The 18,691-nt window shown below is 58.7% G+C and overlaps 1 protein-coding gene across 5 annotated transcripts in view; it reads left to right on the top strand.

Moving 5' to 3' along the window:
• The window catches only part of NFATC1 (nuclear factor of activated T cells 1), a 103,212-nt gene that overhangs the window by 58,692 nt on the left and 25,829 nt on the right, over positions 1-18,691 (top strand). For 2 of the 5 annotated variants that reach the window (XM_045790304.2, XM_045790305.2), the window contains exons 8-10: positions 1,278-1,410; positions 14,231-14,613; positions 14,725-14,920. In XM_045790304.2, coding sequence (XP_045646260.2) covers positions 1,278-1,410; positions 14,231-14,613; positions 14,725-14,920 — 712 coding nt within the window. Of the gene's footprint in view, positions 1-1,277; positions 3,610-14,230; positions 14,614-14,724; positions 14,921-18,691 lie in introns of those variants that run through there. The other 3 variants (XM_087869718.1, XM_087869719.1, XM_045790306.2) reach the window with 2 other exon arrangements.

Here is an 18,691-nt window from a genome sequence, read left to right as displayed (position 1 = left end):
GACAAGATGCACAGGCAGGAGAGGCTGCTCGTTGCCTCTTCGAGTGGGATGCAATCATCGAAGCAGTGAAACCAGCTTGGAGCGAGCATGGCCCCAGGGGATGGAGCCCAGAGGGACCCTGCTGTCTGCGCACCCTCAGCAGCAGGCTTCTGAGCCTCGGTTTCTTTGTAAGAGGGAAAGGTTGGGCATGAAGTCCCCTTCAGTTTTGTTTTAATGTTCTTAAGAGTCCATTACTAACATGATTCAATCGATTTTGCTATTAAACTAGGTAACAAGCTACAATTTCTTTAACAAAAACCAGATACAATGGATTTTTAAAATTTGTTTACTCTATTTGCTAACTTAAATCATTTGGCAAAAAAAATTGAAGGAACATTTTGGATGTGAAATCCTGTCCCTCCCGTGAAATCGAGCATGGTGCAGTGCCCGTGAAGACCTGTCCCCTGACTTCGGGCCCTGGCGTTGGGCACTGAGGGGTGCCCACGCACAGCAACATTGGCTGGGACCCAGGTGCCTGACCGCCAGCCTGTGTCTCCCGTAATGCCGGGCGCCCCCCTGACTTGTTTCAGACCTGTACTTGAAGGAGCATAATTTTTGTGACAGTGTTGCCAATTTGTACTTTGGACCATAAGAGGTTAACAGCGCCCACCATAAGCCATCCTGTCCCTGTTAGTGCCTTGTTTTCTGTCCACCCCTCTCCCATCCTGCTCCTGTTGAGCTCACCCACCTTTCGTTTGGAGGGAGTCTGGGGGGCCATGATGGGCACTGGGCCTTCGTCACAGAGTCTGTCCTCGAGACATGTCTCCAGGAAACACCTCCCCTCGGTCTTCATCACGTCACCTGAAAAGGTGCTCACGACTCTGTTCATGAGCCCAGAGTGGGACTTTTCTAGTTTCCAAAGGCCACTGGCCCTTCTGGTTCGGGCAGGCGGACGTGTGGGGGTCTTTCAAGGACCTCTCCTGCCACGTGGCCATTCTGCTCTCAGATTAGCATCAGCGTCTTCTCTCGGGGATGAGTCCCCACCCAGCCTGCCTCCCCCGAGCACACCACCCGTCAGCTCCAAATGCACAGGCTGCCCACGTGGGACTGACGGGTTCAGTCTGCACACATGTGTGCCCGCGTCATGGGCAGGCTCTCTGCGGGCAGCTTTTTGTAAGCAGCTGGGATGGCCGCTAGGGAGCTGCTCCCTGCTGGGGAGCCCTGGAGGGGCTGTGTGTGGGCTGCATTCTGTCTGTGAGATGCTCACCGTCTCCCTCCTCTCTGCCGTTTCTCACCAGAACTCGCTGGTGGTCGAGATCCCACCTTTTCGCAATCAGAGAATAACCAGCCCCGTCCAAGTCAGTTTCTATGTCTGCAATGGGAAGAGAAAGAGAAGCCAGTACCAGCACTTCACCTACCTTCCTGCGAACGGTAACGCTCTCTTTCTAACCTTAAGCACTGAAAATGAACCAAGGGGGCACTTTTTCTAAAAGACACAGAAAGGCCGAGATGCTGTTGCCATGAAAGTGTGGTTGCATTGTACGTTCAAGCTGCATCACCATCCTGTTAGCAAGATCGCGTCCTTAATTCTTAAAAAAGAAATGAAGCTTTCAGTGTATTTTCCTTCATTACTGCTGTGGGTGGGGGCTGCATATTGGGGTAATTACTGACCGTTTTGCTGGCTGCTTGCAAATATAGAACAGCCCAGGGGGAGAAAAAGTACAGCCCTTCTGTGCTCAAAAGCTGAGGTGGTCTAAGTGTGTGTTTAAATTCTATAGATGTTTAAGGTGGAAAACCAAATAGTTATAATTATTTTGCAGGTGCCTTTAGAAATAAACCTATGTTATTGAGCCTAAAGGCTAGTGCTTGATGTGGTCATTAACTAACATTAACGATTTCTGTGCTCGTGCTAATGCCCCACATCACATTTTTCCGTGAATAATTGCATCTCCCTGTGACCATGAGGCTTTCAGGCCCAAGCCCCTTTTACTCAACTAAAAACTATTCTCACTAAGACTGTTTATACACTTGGAGGATAGATGCTTAGGACTTAGGAAAATCAGTTCGCCTTTTCTGCTTCTCAGAGTGTTTCCTTAAAGAAAATACTATGTTTTTCTCTTTTACCCCCCAAACTAGTAGATAATGTGCTATGCATTGTGCTCAGAGCATTGCCTGGCCCACATACTCCAGAGACCACGGCATCACTTGTCATCCTGAGTTCAGTTGTGTTTTGTGTAAGCTCAGCTCTGCCAACAGTCTTTTTGTACAGTAGCTGTTCTAAAAACTTAGAAGATTCGTATGATTTAAGAGAGAAATTAATTATACACTAAAAACTATTGCGAAAGCAGCCACGTTGCTTTCTTGGTAAAATCAAGATTCTCTGAAGGTTTAGCTCTTTTTAACCGTAACATGTCATTTATAAAGTAGACTAGACAGTAGGAAGGCCTAGAATATCTGCGTTGATGTCAGTTAGAATTAACTGTTTTTTGGGCAAATGTTAGCCGTGCCTTTCGAGATTTGAGTGATATGATCTTGTTGTAAAGTTACTGCCTCGTGAGAGGGGACACAAACGAGGACTGCAGACAAGGTGCGTGGCCTGTGAGCTGCTCCCACTGGGGCTGTGTGTTCTCGTGTTCTGGGGCCCTCCTGGGTCTGTGCTCTGCAACGTGCTCCTTTCTATCTGCTCTTGGAATGAGGGGCAATATATCTTACTAGAGAAAATTTTTAGTCATTTTTTGAAAATGTAATGATTTTGTCCTAATTAAACTTCAAGCATGGTTGACCAAAAATTGAATGTTTTAAAGAAAACCAGACTTTATATAAGAAAAATTGCTTTTTAAAGGCGTTTAGAAAATATCTCTCACATTAATGTTTTCTGCTGTCCCTGCACCAAGCCATAACACACACTCTCCAGTCAGCGGGGGAGGGCCTAAGCCTGTGACCTGCACACTCCTCTTACAGGTGGGGACGCTGAGCCCCCAAGGACGTGTTACTGAGATAATGAGGTGCTGAGGGCTGTGCATGCACCATCCTGTCTCCCTGCCCTGCAGTGGGAATCACATCCTGCAGCCTCACCCCATAGGGGCTTGACTGCCCTCTGTCCCAGGACCCCATACCACCCTCCGCACCTGCTCCGGGACCCTGTCACCACCCCCTGCACCTGCCCCGGGACCCCGTCACCGTGCCCTGCACCTGCCCTGGGACCCTGTCACCACACTGTCTCTTCCCCTGCTTCTCACACCCATGCTCTAGAACATTCCCCACGTGGACCCCCCATCTGTAGCTAATGCCCCACCCTAGACATAGTCCGTCCATCAAGCAGCAGCCAGTCAGTCTGGGCTATATACACACCTGCTGTTCTGGTGGCCTGTCTGCCTCCATCAGTATCCGTGTCCCTCCACACTTCTGTCCGTGAGGTTCACTGCTGGCTCCCGGGAGCACCCCAGCCCCGCCCTGGCTTCCTGGGGTGGCTGATCTCGTGTCTGGCCTGTCTGGTGGGGTTGGGACCACGCCCACCCACCACTAGACTGTAAGCTCCCAAGAGCAGGGACCTCGGCCAGCGTCTGACTTCGTGGCTGAATCACAAGGGGCTACCCTTATGTGGTTTTAACAATAAACAAGAGAACAAATGAAAATACTAGCACTCGTGTGTCTGGTTTTCAGTCTGGTGTTTCTCCTCGCCGCGCACTCACCAGGCCCGCCCAGGCGTGAGCAGGCACAGAGACCTGTGCTTACTGCCAGCGCGTTTGCATCTTGGCGTGCTGCTTAGAGAGTGTCCCCCACTGTACTGCGCCCACTGAGCCTCCCACCCGGACACCAGATTGTCAGCTGGGGGTCAAAAGACACCTGCCGTGTGGATGACAGCTTTGCAGGGGACAGTTAGTTAGCATCAGGCGGATTCTGGGCTGTTTGTTTGCGCTCCTTCTTCTCGGAGACCTTGTCTGTGAGGTGCTGCTGTGCTCACGGGGCGGCGGGTCCCTTTGCAGGTGTGCTCGCGTCTGGCGGTGAGCACAGCAGAGCTCTAGCTCAGTGGTCCATCCTGCCTATTCCAACGGCAGGTTCTCGTCAAGGTTATTAAACATGCTGTCGAAACGTGCAAGGTGTTGGAAGTAAATCCACTTAAACCCTACCTGTAAAATCCATTTTCGTGTACAAATATGCAAAATCAAGTGCCATTTTAGGTTGTCCATCAAGATCAGCTGTGGGTGCACATGACGGTGGGGCACCACCCCTCCCCACGGTGGGAGGCACTGGGCTCTCAAAGGGGTGACCCGAAGAGGCAGTGCCCTGGGGAGGCCATCCTCCAACAGAGAGGCGGGGACCCGCACTGTCCCCATGCGGCCCCTAGGGGTGCAGGCGTTGGAAGTGAGAGGATCAGAGTGTTTGTTGCTTGGGGGGATGTGGGACCAGTCCTGTGTCCCCCTCTTGTCACCTTCCCCACTTCTGGTCACAGCAGGCAAACTGACCTCAGCTGGTGGGATGACGCCCACCTTGCCTTCCACTTGCACCAGCTGCCGTCTGAGGGGCCCCCCATTTGACCATGATTGTCAGCGGTTGGCCTGAATGAGGCCCACGAGGCCAAGCATGGAGGGCCTGCAGGCTCCGGTTGGCCCATGTCTTCGGCTGCTGGTCTGCAGTGGGGCCCAGGACACTTGGGCTCCTTCACCCCTCTCTGGGGTTGGCCCAGTATTCGATGGGGGACACGTTTCTGGCTGAATGAGAGACGGAACAGAGTCACTGCCCATCCGGCGTCCTGGGGCAGCAGCTGAAGCAGCAGTGAAAACATTTGGTATGATTCCGGGAGATGTTGCAAAATGCAGACATGGAGCCAGAGAGGTTTTCTTGTTGCTTGTCTGTCGCGGTGTTTGTTTGTGCCTAAATGCAGTCTTCTAAAAGGAGAATGTCCTGTCTGTCCGGTCGGGCAGTGTGGGCTGTGGGTGCCCTGGTGCCGACCTGGAGACAGACTCTGCCCGCAGCAGGCACGGTCCACAGTTGTCCCAGCTCCCCGGCTCGAGTGAGGGATGGAGAAGAACTTGAGATGTGGGCAGGGGCTCCTGGGCACAGGGGGCAGAGTGTCTGCCAGCTGTGGTTCCGTGGACTCACTTTCCCAATGGCTGCCCAGTGCCTGGGACCAGCTGGGCAGGGGCAGGAGCTCAGACAGGAAGGAACATGATATTCCAAGTAGGGCCTCACGGTTATGTTCCAAAGTCAGTCTGTCTTTAAAATGAGACAATAAATCATGACAAATTATTGAGTCTTGGAGAATACATCTTTGTGTCTGAGGTGTTCTTAGCTGTTTTCCCAGAAGGGCTGTGACGGCGCCCGGGCCCTGTCTGCTGACAGGTGGGCAAGTGAGGGTCCTGGAGCTTACCCGGGATCAGCTGGGCACGGCTTTAGGGACACAGCTTTGTCAGAGGTAGTGCTCAGGTGGGGCCACGCCTGGCGGGCACGGGCTCCACGGGCCCAACGATAGTGAGCTGGAGGAGGAGCGGAGCTTCGAGCTTCCCTGCTCACGTGGGACAAACACGCTTACGGTCGTACGTGGCTCTCGTGAGACAGGGAGCTGATGGCAAACACGCTTAGACGGGTCGATTCTGTTTTCTGTTTGCATCGTTCAGTCCAGAAACGAGTATCCCCAGTGCCGAGGTGTCAGGCCCGGCAGGCAGCACCGCGTTCCCTGAGCAGCAGACCCCAGAGCTGAGGCTGCCAGTGGGAGGAGCCGGCCTGGAGCGGCCTGCAGGCCTGACTGCCAAGACGGTCCTCACTCCTGTTCTGTGCACACATCCAGCTCTTGAGGGGCGGCTGGGGGTGTGGGTGGAATCTCGCCAGTCATTCCAGGGGCCTCGTCTGCACAGCCAGCTCTGGGTCCACCTTTTCTCTCGAGCCTCGTCGCCTTTTCCAGACCTCAGCTTCAAAGTTTCTTCCCCAAGTGATGAGCTCCACGAAATCAGTACGTTGCTGAATAGTGAGTCTGTCGGGAGAAGCTTCGGGGAGCCTCATGCCTCAGGGACCCTCACGGCACACCTGCCCGGGCTGGCCGGGAGGGTGCCCTTAGACAGGCTCCTCCGGGCCAGGCCTCGCCTGGGCGCCCGCTCCCATGGAAGAGGAAGTGAGCTTGCTCCCGCGCAGCGCTCACAGGGGCTACGGTTTCTAGGGCACCATTTTCTGTGCTGTGCCCCGCATTTCTCGTGAAGAGGGCCACCAGGTGTGTAAGCACGTGGTCCTCAATCCTAAGGCCCTGCCTGGTGAGTGTTCTCACCCCACCTGACAGGAGCTGTGGGGGCGCCACCTGGGGAGCCATGCGGGGTCCACAATGGGGACCCCCAGGCCGAGACTGCCCCTGAACCCCGTGGGCAGGGGGGCCGAAGCGTCACCTGTCCTAGAAGACCTGCAGGTTTCAGATAAAGCAGATTATGCCACGTTTCTGGCCACAGCTGTGGAAGGTCAGGTCGGCCCAGGTGGCCAGGGGCATGTCCATCCTGGGGACTCCCACCCACCCCGGACTCTCTTCTAAAGGCAAAACAGAGTCAGCGTTGGCAGCGGGAGGCAGGCAGGGGTTGCTGGGCAAGGAGAACATGGCCCCAGCCCATGCAGGAGCTGCCCGCGGGCCTACAGGGCCTCCCGTGACCTCAGGATGCCCGCCTGCAGGCCTGCTGTGGTCAGTGGCACAGCTGGTCCCCATAGACATTCTGGAACATTCTCCCCAAGTCAGCTTAGCTGTGTGATGAGTGCACCACGAGTGAGCGTGTCGGCGATGGGAGCAGGGTCCACGCGCAGCGGTGAGCGCTGTCGGGTGAGACGCTCTGACGTTCCTCATTAGAGCCCCACACACCCCTTGCGACGCTGTTTTTAGTAAGTCCCATTCTTGCTGATTCTCTTGCTATTTTAGCCAGAAAATGGGGGACCCGTGTCTTGATTTTCCCTTTCCCGTCTTCAACCTCACGTGTAGAGGCGGTCTGGGGGTGTGTGTCCCCACCAGCCGCAGGAGGAGTGGCAAGGGGTTCAGGAACCTACCCTTGGCTCAGGAAGGCAGCTGGCTTCCTCCTGTGTGGGTGAGAGTCTGAGGCACTAGAGTAGAGACTGTTTCCTACATCACCTGGATGTGGCTTCCACCCCTGGTGTGCATGGCGCCGGCCCTGCTCTCCGGTGTGAGACTTGGGAGAGCAGATTGTGGGGTGGGGAGCCTGGGTCTGAGCCCCTGTGAAAGAGCAGGAGTCTGGCCCATTCGGGAAACGGTGGACAGGCGCCCTCCCCAGGGAGCGTGTCTGGGGGGATGCTGGGAGCCAGGACACGGTGCATCTGTGCAGCCCCTTGGGGGCCGAGGGGGCAGGGGGGGCCACGGGCCACCAAACACAGAGGGACACGCATGGAGAAGACCTGACAACTGTATGATGCAGATGGGCGTCCCGTCCCCTGGAAGCCTGGTCCCGCCAGCTGTCAGGGAGGCACGGTCCCCACGCTCTGCCCAGAATCACGCCCTCAGAGCGGCTGCTTGGAGCCAGCACACCTGGACTGTGAATCTCGTCCCCTTCAAAGGCAGTTTTGGCGACTATTGGATGAAAACGTTTGCTGTATCTCCTGGCTTGTGTGGCTCATTCTGACCATGGTCTGCAGTCAGCCCCTGTGGGTCATAGCTCCCCATGTGCGGGAACCCGGAGGAGATGGGGGCAGGCGCCCGGATGGGGAGCCAGCCCTGTCCCTGACACCTGCACCCCCCTGTCACTCGGTCCTCACCAGCGTCCACAGAGCCAGGACACGGAATGGGAATGGCCACGCCCCCGTGACCCCTGACCCCGGAGAATTGGGCCTTGCTGGAAACCTGGCATGTTCGGCGTGGATGCTGGTTAAGCTGTGTGGGAAAGACAGCAAGAGAGACGGGATCGCAAGTTGAAATGTGCTCTGTGGGTTCACTTGCCTCCTGGTGCCTCCTCCCCTGACTAGCCCCAGACCTCACTCTGGGCTCTGGTTGTGGAGAGATGATGCGGCCTTGCCCCTTGGGGCTGGCAGTCCAGGTGGTTCCAGTTACTACTTTTCCTTTCTCATTATTTAAAAAAGGCATATATGCCCTGAAGTTATCATTGTGGGTGTTTATATTGATGGTAAAACTAGGGCTTTAATGTCATGCAATAAACAGAAAACAATCTGAGCTTTGTTCTCGGGGGTTTATAACAAAACCCTTTTGTCCAGGACTGTGCAGGGTACCTGGGAAGGGTTGGTGTGCATGTTTGGGGAGAAGGGAGTGGCAGGGGCAGCTCCCGCCGCGTGCTCCTGCCGCATCCCAGGCACCTCGGCACACGTTACGATCGGCGGACCCGGAGCCCTTGCAGATGAAAGGGAATTTGTGTCAGGACGTCCACCGTGCTCGAATCTGGAGGCTGGATGTCCCAGAGCTTACGGCCAGTGACTCAGATCTGGGAAGGGCGGCTTCCAGGGGGCGATGCTACCTTCCCACCAATCCTCACACGGCAGAGATCTCTCTCTTCCTCTTCTCAAAACCACATCCCTATAGGATCTGGGTCCTCCCTCCCCCCTCCCAGGACCTCATTTAGCCATATTTACCCCCAAAGTCTTGTCTCCAAATAAAGCCACAGTGCAGTTAGGACTTCAACCTCTGGATTTGGGGGGCGCAATTCAGTCGGTACCAGTATCCCTGGCTTGTCCAAGACCAAGGAGTGGGACCCTGACTCCTGGCCCCCACTTCTCCCTGGCAGTGTTTGGACACGGGGGCACGTGGACTTCTTGTGTGTATGCCTTGCCATCTGCTGGATAGATGTGAGTCTGTCTTGGGGTCAGGGACAGAGGCCCACAGAGGTTCCATGGCCACAGGGCCCTGCAGTCTGTGGGTCCCTGCAGGACTCGGGCCTCCGGGCAGAAAGCTCAGGGCAACAGAGTGGGAACTCTCCCCGAAGTATGGACCTCTCACCCCCAGCTATGGCTGCAGCCCGTCCGTGTGTGCAGGACACTGCACATTTGAGAAGGAACATTTGAAAGAAAAGACATGGATGGAAATATGTGCTTTCTGTTCACGCAGCTTTGGAACCGGGAAGACTTCACAGTCGTGTACCCCTTTGTTAATTGGCATCTGGGCTCCGTGTCCGGTGCTGGGGCCACGAGATCACGGACGTGCTGAAGTCCAGGACTCGCAGAATGGATCGGCGTTCCCCGTTGGTTAAGTGCCATCATGGTTTTCTGGAGAAAACAGCGGGATGCGTGAGGTTCTGGTGCTCAGTGGGGCCCAGGCGCCAGACGTCTCGTACTCACCTCAGGCCCTGGGCTGGAGGGCTGGCCCGAACAGCGTGTCAAGTCTACGGCCATACCACCCTGAACGCGCCTGATCTCGTCTGATCTCGGAAGCTAAGCAGGGTCGGGCCTGGTTATACTTGGATGGGAGACCGAACAGCATGTCGAAATTGAACGGCTCACCTTTACCTTTCAGCAAGAAGACAGGGTGTGTTTGACGACGGGCAGGACACTGGGAAGACACGGGAGGAATCGGCACGTGTAAGAGGAGATGGAGTCCCTTGTGTGCTTGGGGATGGCAGTCACGTGCATCCATAACAGCCCACAGGCCTTGGGACAGTCCGAGCGCTCCCTGGCAGGAATCCCATCACATTGCTCTGGGCCACCTGTGGGAGCTGGTTCTGGCCACGACTGCCATCTGCATCCATGTGGGGTCCTGGAGGTCAAGGCCCGATTGGGAACCAAAGCTCTGACCCTGCTCCTGGGTCCCGCTACAGCTGTGTCGCCTGGGGCCTCTGGCCGGCTCTGCCCCACCATTCGCCACCTGCATGGTGTCCCTGGGTGAGAGGCAGCTGCTAACCCGAAGGCCCAGCCGTCCTGGGGAGACCCTGAGCCTGGCCGGGTGTGTGTGCTGCACACTCAGTTTCACGGGACGTGTGAGTGGGGTGGGATGGGGAGTCCACCTGGCTCCTGAGCCCTGCAGAGCAAGGCACACACTTCTTGATCACCTGTGTGAGACGCAGCCGCATGGCCCCTGAACCCGATCAGGGGGATTCGGAAAGGCGGCTGGCCCTGCTGTGAGCACCCCCAGACCTCAGCTGAGGTGCCCAGGAGGGGCTCTGCTCTGCTCCCAGGAACAGGAACCCACTGCCGTGGAGTATGGAGCCCATGCATCAGACGCGGGGTTTGTTCGAGCCAGCCAGGGTATTCTGGAATGCTCTCTGGCCCACAGACTGCTGTTGTGGGGGCTGTGGGTGGAGGGGGGATCCTCAGGGAGAGGCCAGCCCCACCTGCCATGATGTGCATCTGCCGCCAAACGCATCGTCCGCGTGTGGCTCGGGAGAGAAGGTGCCGCCGCCCGGCTCCAGGGACTGGGGTCCCCACTCAGGGACCAGGCCTCTCCCTGGGGCAGCTGCCCTCTGACCCAGGAGGGGCCTGTAGCTTTGGGAGCTGAGGGGACTTCTCCCTGGTCTCCTCCACACGTGCCGTCTGCACGGAGCGCGGCCGCTGTGCTACGCGCCAGCCCTTCAGGGTATGAACACCAGCTCGGCATGGAGGGCACCCCACCTTTTCCACGAGAACAGGCTTCGTCCGCGGCAGCCGCCGTCAAGATTAGCATTAATCTTTCACACGTTTGCGTGCTGTAATAAATCTGGATTATACGCTCGCGGCTGGCGCAGCGGCACGGTCTCCTGTCACCATGCCTGCCGCCCAGACCGGCGAGGTGGACGGCCGGGAGGGAACCAGACATTGCGTCACACCAAGCGCCAGGTCTGGAAGGAAGCTGCTCTCTCCGTGGACGAGGCCCCGCCGGCAGCTTTCTGCACCGCCCAAGGCCCCCGCGCAGGACGTGGCCTGTTTCTTCCCTCGCTAATAGGAAACAGGAGGCATCTTCTCGCTTGATTTACAGAGACGGTGCTCGTTTCCTTTGAAATCCACACGAGAAATACAATCTAGACGCCGCGCTTTAGTGCTTTTGAGCTTCTGTGGGGACCACGGGGGCCATGGGCGCTGTTTTCCAGGCCATCCCATGTCCCCGTGGCCCCGGGGCTCCTGTCCGTTGCCCTTTGCTGCGGTCAGCTGGCTCATCCTGTGACCCCACCACCTGGCCCTGAGTCATCAGGATCTGTCTTTGCTGCTCCTCACAACCCGTCGTCCTGGGGGTCCCCGAGCTGCAGGGCTGTCACTTTGTCAGTTAAGGGCCCCCATGTTTATTCCTCGAGGGTGCCTGTCTGGGGGCTGCAGCGGCTGCAAACACAGAGGGACGTCTGTTTAGAGAAGGCCCAGCTCGGCGATACCTGGAGGGCTGTCAGGGTGGGGTCCAGCCTCACTGTGTCGGCCCTGCCACAACTCTCCTCTGCACCCCCATGCCGGCCATCGGAAGGTGATGCATGTCCTGTGTCCTCCCTTCGCGGCGGCAGGTGTGGGCCTGCACAGAGGCCCTGCAAGATTGCACTGTGGGGACTTTTCTAGAACAGGGTCCCAGGGAGCCCAGTGACGTGGGAGTTAGTGACGGAGCCACTGGGCAGCCTTAAACAGGTCGTAAACGACAGACACCGGGGGGCGCGCACGAGAGGGCTGACGCCAGCTCACTCCTGCCCGCCGAAGGCAGCCGGCCTGTGACCAGCCTCCTGGGACTGCTGTTTCTGGCCGCTCACGCTTGCTCTGTGCGCCGTCCCTACGTGGCAGGGAAATCACGCGTGCTGGCGTTTCCCAGCTGTGCATGCAGTGCAGACGGGTAGGGGTTTTTAAAGAGCTCAGGGGACACCTTACGAGAGAGACGAGTTGGCCCCCGTGCCTGGCTGGAAATCCAGCGCAGTGAAGACAGAATCCCAGGAGGGTTTCAGTTTAATCTGCCAGACATATGTGTGTGTGTGTATATATCCTTAAGATCATGAACTCTGAAAATTACCAGACTAATTTAGAAGTTAACCTTCACCATTCCGTTCGCCCACACTTCACCCTAGCTTCTTGTGAACGGGGGGACCCATGGGGGCCGGGGGTCCTTGGGGCCCCGTCAGAAGGGAAGGCCCGTCTGCCTCTCAAGGGCTGACTTTGAGCCCTCTGCCATTTCTGGATTTTCAATGTGCTGGAAACGGGTGGGGGACGGTCACCTGGGTGGGTGGCCCCTCTGGCGGCCGCACGGCTGTGTGTCTCCGTGTAAGATGATCAGGTCCCAGCTCTGTGCTCGGCTAAATGTGGGGACACTCACCTTCGTGCCGGTGGCTCGGCAGCCCCGGGGTCCATCTGTGGATACAGAGCACGGGGCCGGGGGGCTGCCCCACCTGGCAGAGCCTCCCCGAGGCGCGCTGCCCAGCTGGAGGCTGCAGCCTGAGGTGCGGCTCGACAGCAGGACCGCGTGCACTGTGGCATCTCCAGCGTCAGCGGGGGTCACTGCTGGGTGGATTGGAGGTTGGCAGAAAGTCCGTGGGGGCACGGGGGCTTCCTGACGGGCCACCTGACAACAGCCACAGTGTTTCTGCACACGGATGCCACGGCTGAAGGACACGCTGCCTCCCAGGCAGAGGCCAGCCTGGGACTCTCCATAGTCCCCGGTACCCTGCTGCCTCAAGCCAGTTGCATGCCCTCCGCTGGGGCCTGGGGTCACTTCGGCCTCCATAAGGAGTGAAGCAGGCTCTTCTGGACATGGGCACAGGCCCTCAGTGGCCCTGGCTCTTCCCGGAGACCCACGTCAGCTGACCCAGAGCATGTGTGATGGACACACGGTGATAAAACGCCACGCAGGGAACAGCCAGCTCTTCTCAGGTCCCTTCTGCAGCCAACGGGACTCTTCCCCAGACACTCCTCTGCTGGGACTTGCCCTCAACCAGAGCCCTGACCCCCCCAGTCCCGGGAAAGAGAGAGAAACCCCTTTCCCCGCGAAGGAGCATGAGAATAGCGTGGGTGCACCAGCCCCTGCTGGCAGTTAGCAGACACTGTGGGGGCCACATGGTGGCAGAACAGCGCCACGCCCCACGGTGCCTGGTGTGAAGACCACTCCTTGCTCGGCTGCTCCCCGTGGGGCTCACCTGCCCCCAGAAAGGCAAAGCAAAGGAGAATGATCCTGTGGAGAGCCCGGGAGCTGGGTGCTAGGACTTCGTGATGCTGGGGGAATTAGCCACCCAGCAGCCTGCTGGTCATGTAGTGTGGGCGCCACCTCAAGCTGGCAATGAGGGACACTTGTGCTGTGCAGGCGCTCCTGTGTAGGGAGCCCCTGCTTGTTGTTCGCGGCTGCCGGCGGAGGTCAGAACATAGACGTGCTTTGTTTTATTTACGGTGAAGGCTGGGGCCCCACGTAGGAGGCCTCCAAGCCGCCATGCATCTTTCCACGCCACAGGACGAGGGAGAAGCAGGGTGGAAGGTCCCGAGATAGCCCGTTACCCACGAGACCTTCAGAGGCTTTGTGGGTGCCTGGTGTGGCGCCACGTGAGCTGGGAGCAGTGGCTTGGAGTGGACTTCTCTCCACATGCGAGCAGACGAGGTGCGGAGAGCGTGCGGGGGCAGGAGGAGATGCCTGGGGAGACCTCGGGTCCTGCGAAAACCCCACGGCATGCACGCCCGTTTTCTACCGTCGCTCCCTTCGAAGCAGAGGCCGTCGGCACGGTCGGGCTGAGGCCTGGCGGAGAGTTCGACGGGCCCTTCTCCTGCGGTCTGCCTTGCAGCCCCACTTCCTGGCGAGGGAGGGAGAGGAGGCCGTCCAGAGCTGTGCAGGGGCTGCGTGGCTGTGGTGGCCTGTCCCTGCAATGCAGCTCCTCCGAGAGGAGCTGACACAACGTGGAGCCTGGGTGGGCGTGTTTTCCCCTCACGTCAGAGCCCCCCCGCCCCCCGACCGTAATCGCCGCGCACTGTTTCTCTTGGGTTTTATGGACACCTACGCGCCATCTTAGTGCGTGTTTGAGGTCACCGAATGTGCAGACGTTTATCAGATAGGGCGTCAGTAGCAGGAGGAACCCGGTCGTACATCCAAGTTAAAATTTTTGCTTTGATTACTACAAATCCATGGGCCCTTGGGTCCAAAGCTTGTACTGCAGTTTGCAAATGGATTTTTATAGCACATTAGTGCTGGGGGGGATTCCAAGGAAAACAGTGTTCTCAGTATTAGAACCAGCTGCAGCTTCCTGGAGACGGTGACTCACGCCCTCCTCTTAATTGGGTGGGAGAACCAGGCGGAGACCCGCGGGGACTCAGTCAAGACGCTGTTTTGTTTTCCGAGGGTGCCCTAGCCACAGCCCGCCCCGTCCATCACACCCATCTGCAGCCTGTGTTTATTCAACTTCTTTCCTTCTTGCAGCTCCAACCATAAAAACAGAGCCCACTGATGATTACGAGCCTGCCCTGACCTGCGGACCAATGAGCCAGGGCCTGAGCCCGCTCCCCAAGCCGTGCTATAGCCAGCAGCTGGCGATGCCGCCTGACCCGGGCTCCTGCCTGGTGGCCGGCTTCCCGTCCTGTCCGCAGAGGAGCACCATGGTGTCACCGCCACCCAGCGCCAGCCCGAAGCTCCACGACCTCTCTTCCGCCACCTACAGCAAGGGCATGGCCAGCCCAGGCCACAGTCACCTCGGACTTCAGCGGCCAGCCGGAGGCGTCCTTGCCGTTCCAGAGACGCCTAGACCTGTGGGCGCGCACCCCGGCCCCCCCCAGCAGCCGCCTCCCGCCTTGCTGCGACCACAGGTGAGTGCAGAGCTGAGTAGCAGCTGTCCCCCGGGCCGCCAGCCAGCTCTCTGTCCCGACAGCCCCTCCTCCTCACCACCGTCCGGTACCCAAGAGCCGACCTGTTTGCAGTCCTGCAGCCCCACCCACCCATCCGAGATGGGCCACCAGCAGCACCGACTGCCGAAGGCTCCGAGGAGCGAGTCCGCAGCCCCCCGGCCTCTGCCGCTGCCCGAGGTGCGTGAGGACAGTAATCATAGTCTGGCCCCCATTCCCGTAACGGTCAAGCGAGAGCCTCAGGAGTTGGACCAGCTGTACCTGGATGACGGTAAGTACCCATGGCCTTAGGTGCACACACAGCCTGGCGCCGTGTCTGCGAACATGGCAAGGAGGGGTGTGCGCGCTACCTGGCGGAGGGGCGCGTTGGTGCACAAGGGGCCTGCCGCGTGTTGCCGCCAGCCGGCCCCCTGCCGCGCAGCTCTGTGCCGTCGCCTGGGCCGGACGTGCGCGGAGCCCGTGGCTGTAGACCCGCACAGTGGCACCTCACGCGAGCCAAGTTCCCTTAGAGGAGGCTGTCCTGGCTCGTGGCTCCGGGTCGGCTTTCTGTTTCTGAGCATTGTGAAATCTTCGCTGGTTTGCGTGAAGGATGTGTCAACAGTGGCTTAGCTGAAAGTGGTTAGCATTTCCCTCCGTGTGGCGCTGTGATGCGCCTGGCAGGTGCCCCAGGGAGGGAGAGTAAGCGACATGGCAGCCCCCAAACTGGGACTTAAATCCCCTGTGGGACCTTACCCCCCGAGCACACGGGCGCCCTCAGTGCAGAAACGCAGTCGTGTGTGCACGGTTGGGATGGTTGGGAAGGAAGCACCCTCTGCACGCCTGTAGGCAGGCTCGTGGTGTGAGCGTCTGCTGAGCGCTGAGCTGTGTCCATAGAAGATCCGCGGACGACACCCCCTTGCTCTTGGCGCACTGACTGTGCAGGGTCGCGCCTCCGGGACGAGGTGCCGCCTGAACTGTGTGGAGGCGGGCGGCCCTCTCACACGTTGGTCCCCCGACTGCTTGTGGATCAGCCCCGTGACCAGAGGCCCCGTGGGCCGCCTGGGAGGGTCCGTCCAGTCGCGCCTTCATGGGCTCCGCATGGATTGTGTGTGCAGAGCTGCGCCCCCCCGTCGTTGATGCTTTCCGGCTCCTCGGTGTAAGCCTGTCCAGGGCCGGATGCCCATGTGCCCTGCTGCTGGACTCAGGTGGGGCTGAGAGTGGGGGGCAGCACTGGGCACACGGTCCCCAGCCTCCTGAAACACCACCTTGGCCTCCCCGGCCCTCCGGGGGCCTCCTTTAGCTGTTTTCCCTGAAAGTAACAGCCAAGCGTCAAAGGCTTGTTTCTCCCACTGTACAGCTGTCTCTGTAAATGTCGCATTTCCGCTGTGTGTGTGTTCTGCGAGGTTCCCTGGGCCACGGTGTTGCAAGGAGTCCTTTGGAAAGGGCGTGCACTCCTGAGGCTGCTGTTCCAGGAGGGGACGGCACATTTGGGCTCTAGGCTTCTCCAAAAGTCCCTAACTCAGGGCTGCAAGCTCTCAGATATTTTTGTTCCATAGAGGGTCACCCCTGAGTCTGGAGACGTCCTCGGAGCGTGTGCTGTGGGTTCCCTTCCTCCCTCCCTGAGGTGCAGGCCTTTCAGGGACACCCCAGAACTCAGCAGCTTCCTGCTTCAGGACCACTCAGGGTCCACAGCTGACCTCAGTGGCTTCAGGAGGCGTTCTGTTCTGGATTCCATCTGCTGAGGCCCGTCAGGCCCACGGCAGTCGTGCTCCCTGCCTGGCTCCTCTGCGCGCTCAGCTTTGTCCCAGGGAGTTGTAGGGTGGCCCCGCGAGCGGCCGGAAGGGCCCAAGAAGCATGGGCAGTGCTCCTCTCCTGGTCCTGGCCAAGCCTCTAGAGCTTTCAGACGAGCTCAGGTGACCGACCGGGCAGGCCTTCCGGTCTGACTTGCTGCCCTGAGCGTGTTGTGGTGAGAGGCAGCCTTGTGAGGGTGGGGAGAGGGGCACGTGGTGTGTGTGATAGGGGTGTCCCGCTGCAGGTGAGCCCACCACTGCTGAATTCGCCCGAGAAGGTGCCATGGCCCCAGCGAGTCTCTGGGCCCCTGTAGACCAGAGCTCACCTGTGTGGGCACTGGATTTGGTGGGGAGGGCAAAGCTAAGTGGGACGGTCCCCCTGCAGACCCTTCGGTCCAGCAGGGCCACGGGCCACACACCCTGCAGCATGGACTCCCGTCTACAGGTGCCCGGCCGTCAGTCTCGTGGTGCAGCACTGTTGTGCTGGTTCCCGGCTCTGACTCCCTGCCGGGCACCTGCCCTGCCCTTCCCCCACCACCTGCCCATACCCGTCCTGGGGCTCCCCTCCAACATCACGAACACCCGTGTTGCCTGGTTGCTGCCCCCTCACTGGAGGGTTCCCCGCCTCCATCCACTTTGTAAGCTCCCCTTCCGACCGGTTTCCCCCCCTCCAGGCCCCCCATATGTTCTGCCTCAGTCTCCCTGGGAGCATGGTTGTGTCTCCAGAGCAGTGGTGTCACCTGATCTCTTGCTCTGAGCCTCAGCCCCCCGACCTGACAGCAGCCGTGGGCCCTCTGGCATTTCCTGGCCATGCTTGTGGTCCTGGGGCCGCCTGAGCAGAGGTTCTGAGGCCTGGCCCAGTGAGCCTGCGTGCACGTAGGTTCTCTCTGCCCCTGTTTGGGGCTGGAATTATGGGCCCTTATTTCCAAGAAGGCCCCATAATCCCAGGTCAGCTATAAACAAAGCTTTTCCATTTTAGCTCATGAGAGCATTCACGAGAGATCCTTGTTGTTATTTACATGTTATTTTTGTGTTTTGGTCAGAACGTGGATTGTGGTTAAGGCAAGTACAGCAGAAAGCTCCACCGAAAGTGGATAACGTGTTTATACGAATGTGCACACGCTTTCCTGCGCACGCACCCTTGTGTGCTATTCAGGGCTGCTCTAGTGGGTCTCGGCAGAAGCCTCGAGCTGCTGACAGCACGTGCTAGCCGTGGACCCCTTACGGAAGTGACCCTAGTATGTTCCCCGTGGTCCTTCCCGAGCTGGTGTGGGGGGCAATGGCTGACAACGCGCTGCCAGCACGCCCCCAGGAGTGGCCTTTTCTGAGGCTGAGAGAGGCCAGTGGGGAGTACACAGCCTCCTGCCGGCTGAGGCTTCGCTGCAGTACGGCTCCCAGGCCCAGAAGCTGGATGGCCATGCACCGAAGGTGACCGTGGAAAGCAGAGGGTGCTGGGCTTCTCCCCTAGCAGCCAGAACACACACGTAGTCTGGTCTGGTCTGGGCGTCTGTCCACCATCAGGAAAGCAGACGGAACGTCCATCAGTCTGTCTGAGCACTGGAGACTCCGAGGCCACAGGCAGTTAGGACACAGAGCAGGCCTGGCTGTTCTTTGCCGTGGGAGCAACGAGAAAGCACCATGTCCTCGTGAGAGGCTGGGTGACTCTATCAGCTGACCTTGGCGCCCTGGGACCTAGGACCTCTCCTCTGATGAGAGCGGTGATGCGGATGTGGTCTGGGCCAAGTTAGTCCTCGGAAGGCTGTTTAATGCAGGAAAAGGCCTACGTCATGCGCGCGGGACCCTGACCCCGAGCCTCCCCACCTGAATTCCAAGGGAGTTTTGAGGGTGGGTTCAGACTGGCGCCCTCTCAACGGGGCTGATTGGAGGGATTCGTAGGTGTCATGGGTGGTGTGGGCCTTACCTCGGGACACTCTTGGAGAGCCTGCAGGACTTGACTTGACACCAATGATCTGATCCTTTGCTAGCCCCCCATTTTAATAGTCTGCATAATTGGGGTTTTTGAAAATGAACTTGCCAAACCGGGGCAGTGTCAAAGCCCCCGCCCATTCTGAGGCAGAGAAGTTTCTGGAGAATATCCGCAAGCCACCTGGGTGGGAGAGGGGGCCACCTCCGCCAGAGCGGACCTGGGGCAGGGTGGGGGTGGGGTGGAGGGCCTGTGCCAGTGGCGGTGCGTATCTGAGCCGTCCCAGTGCTGGCGCCCCAGCTGCCCGCCAGCTCAGCCCGCAGTCCCCTCTCTGGAGCGGGCACGCTTC

Source organism: Ursus americanus, chromosome 19, assembly GCF_024610735.1.
Source record: "Ursus americanus isolate L20-20 chromosome 19, mUrsAme1.1.p, whole genome shotgun sequence".
NCBI lineage: Eukaryota > Metazoa > Chordata > Mammalia > Carnivora > Ursidae > Ursus > Ursus americanus.
This window is presented reverse-complemented; position numbering and strand designations above follow the sequence as displayed.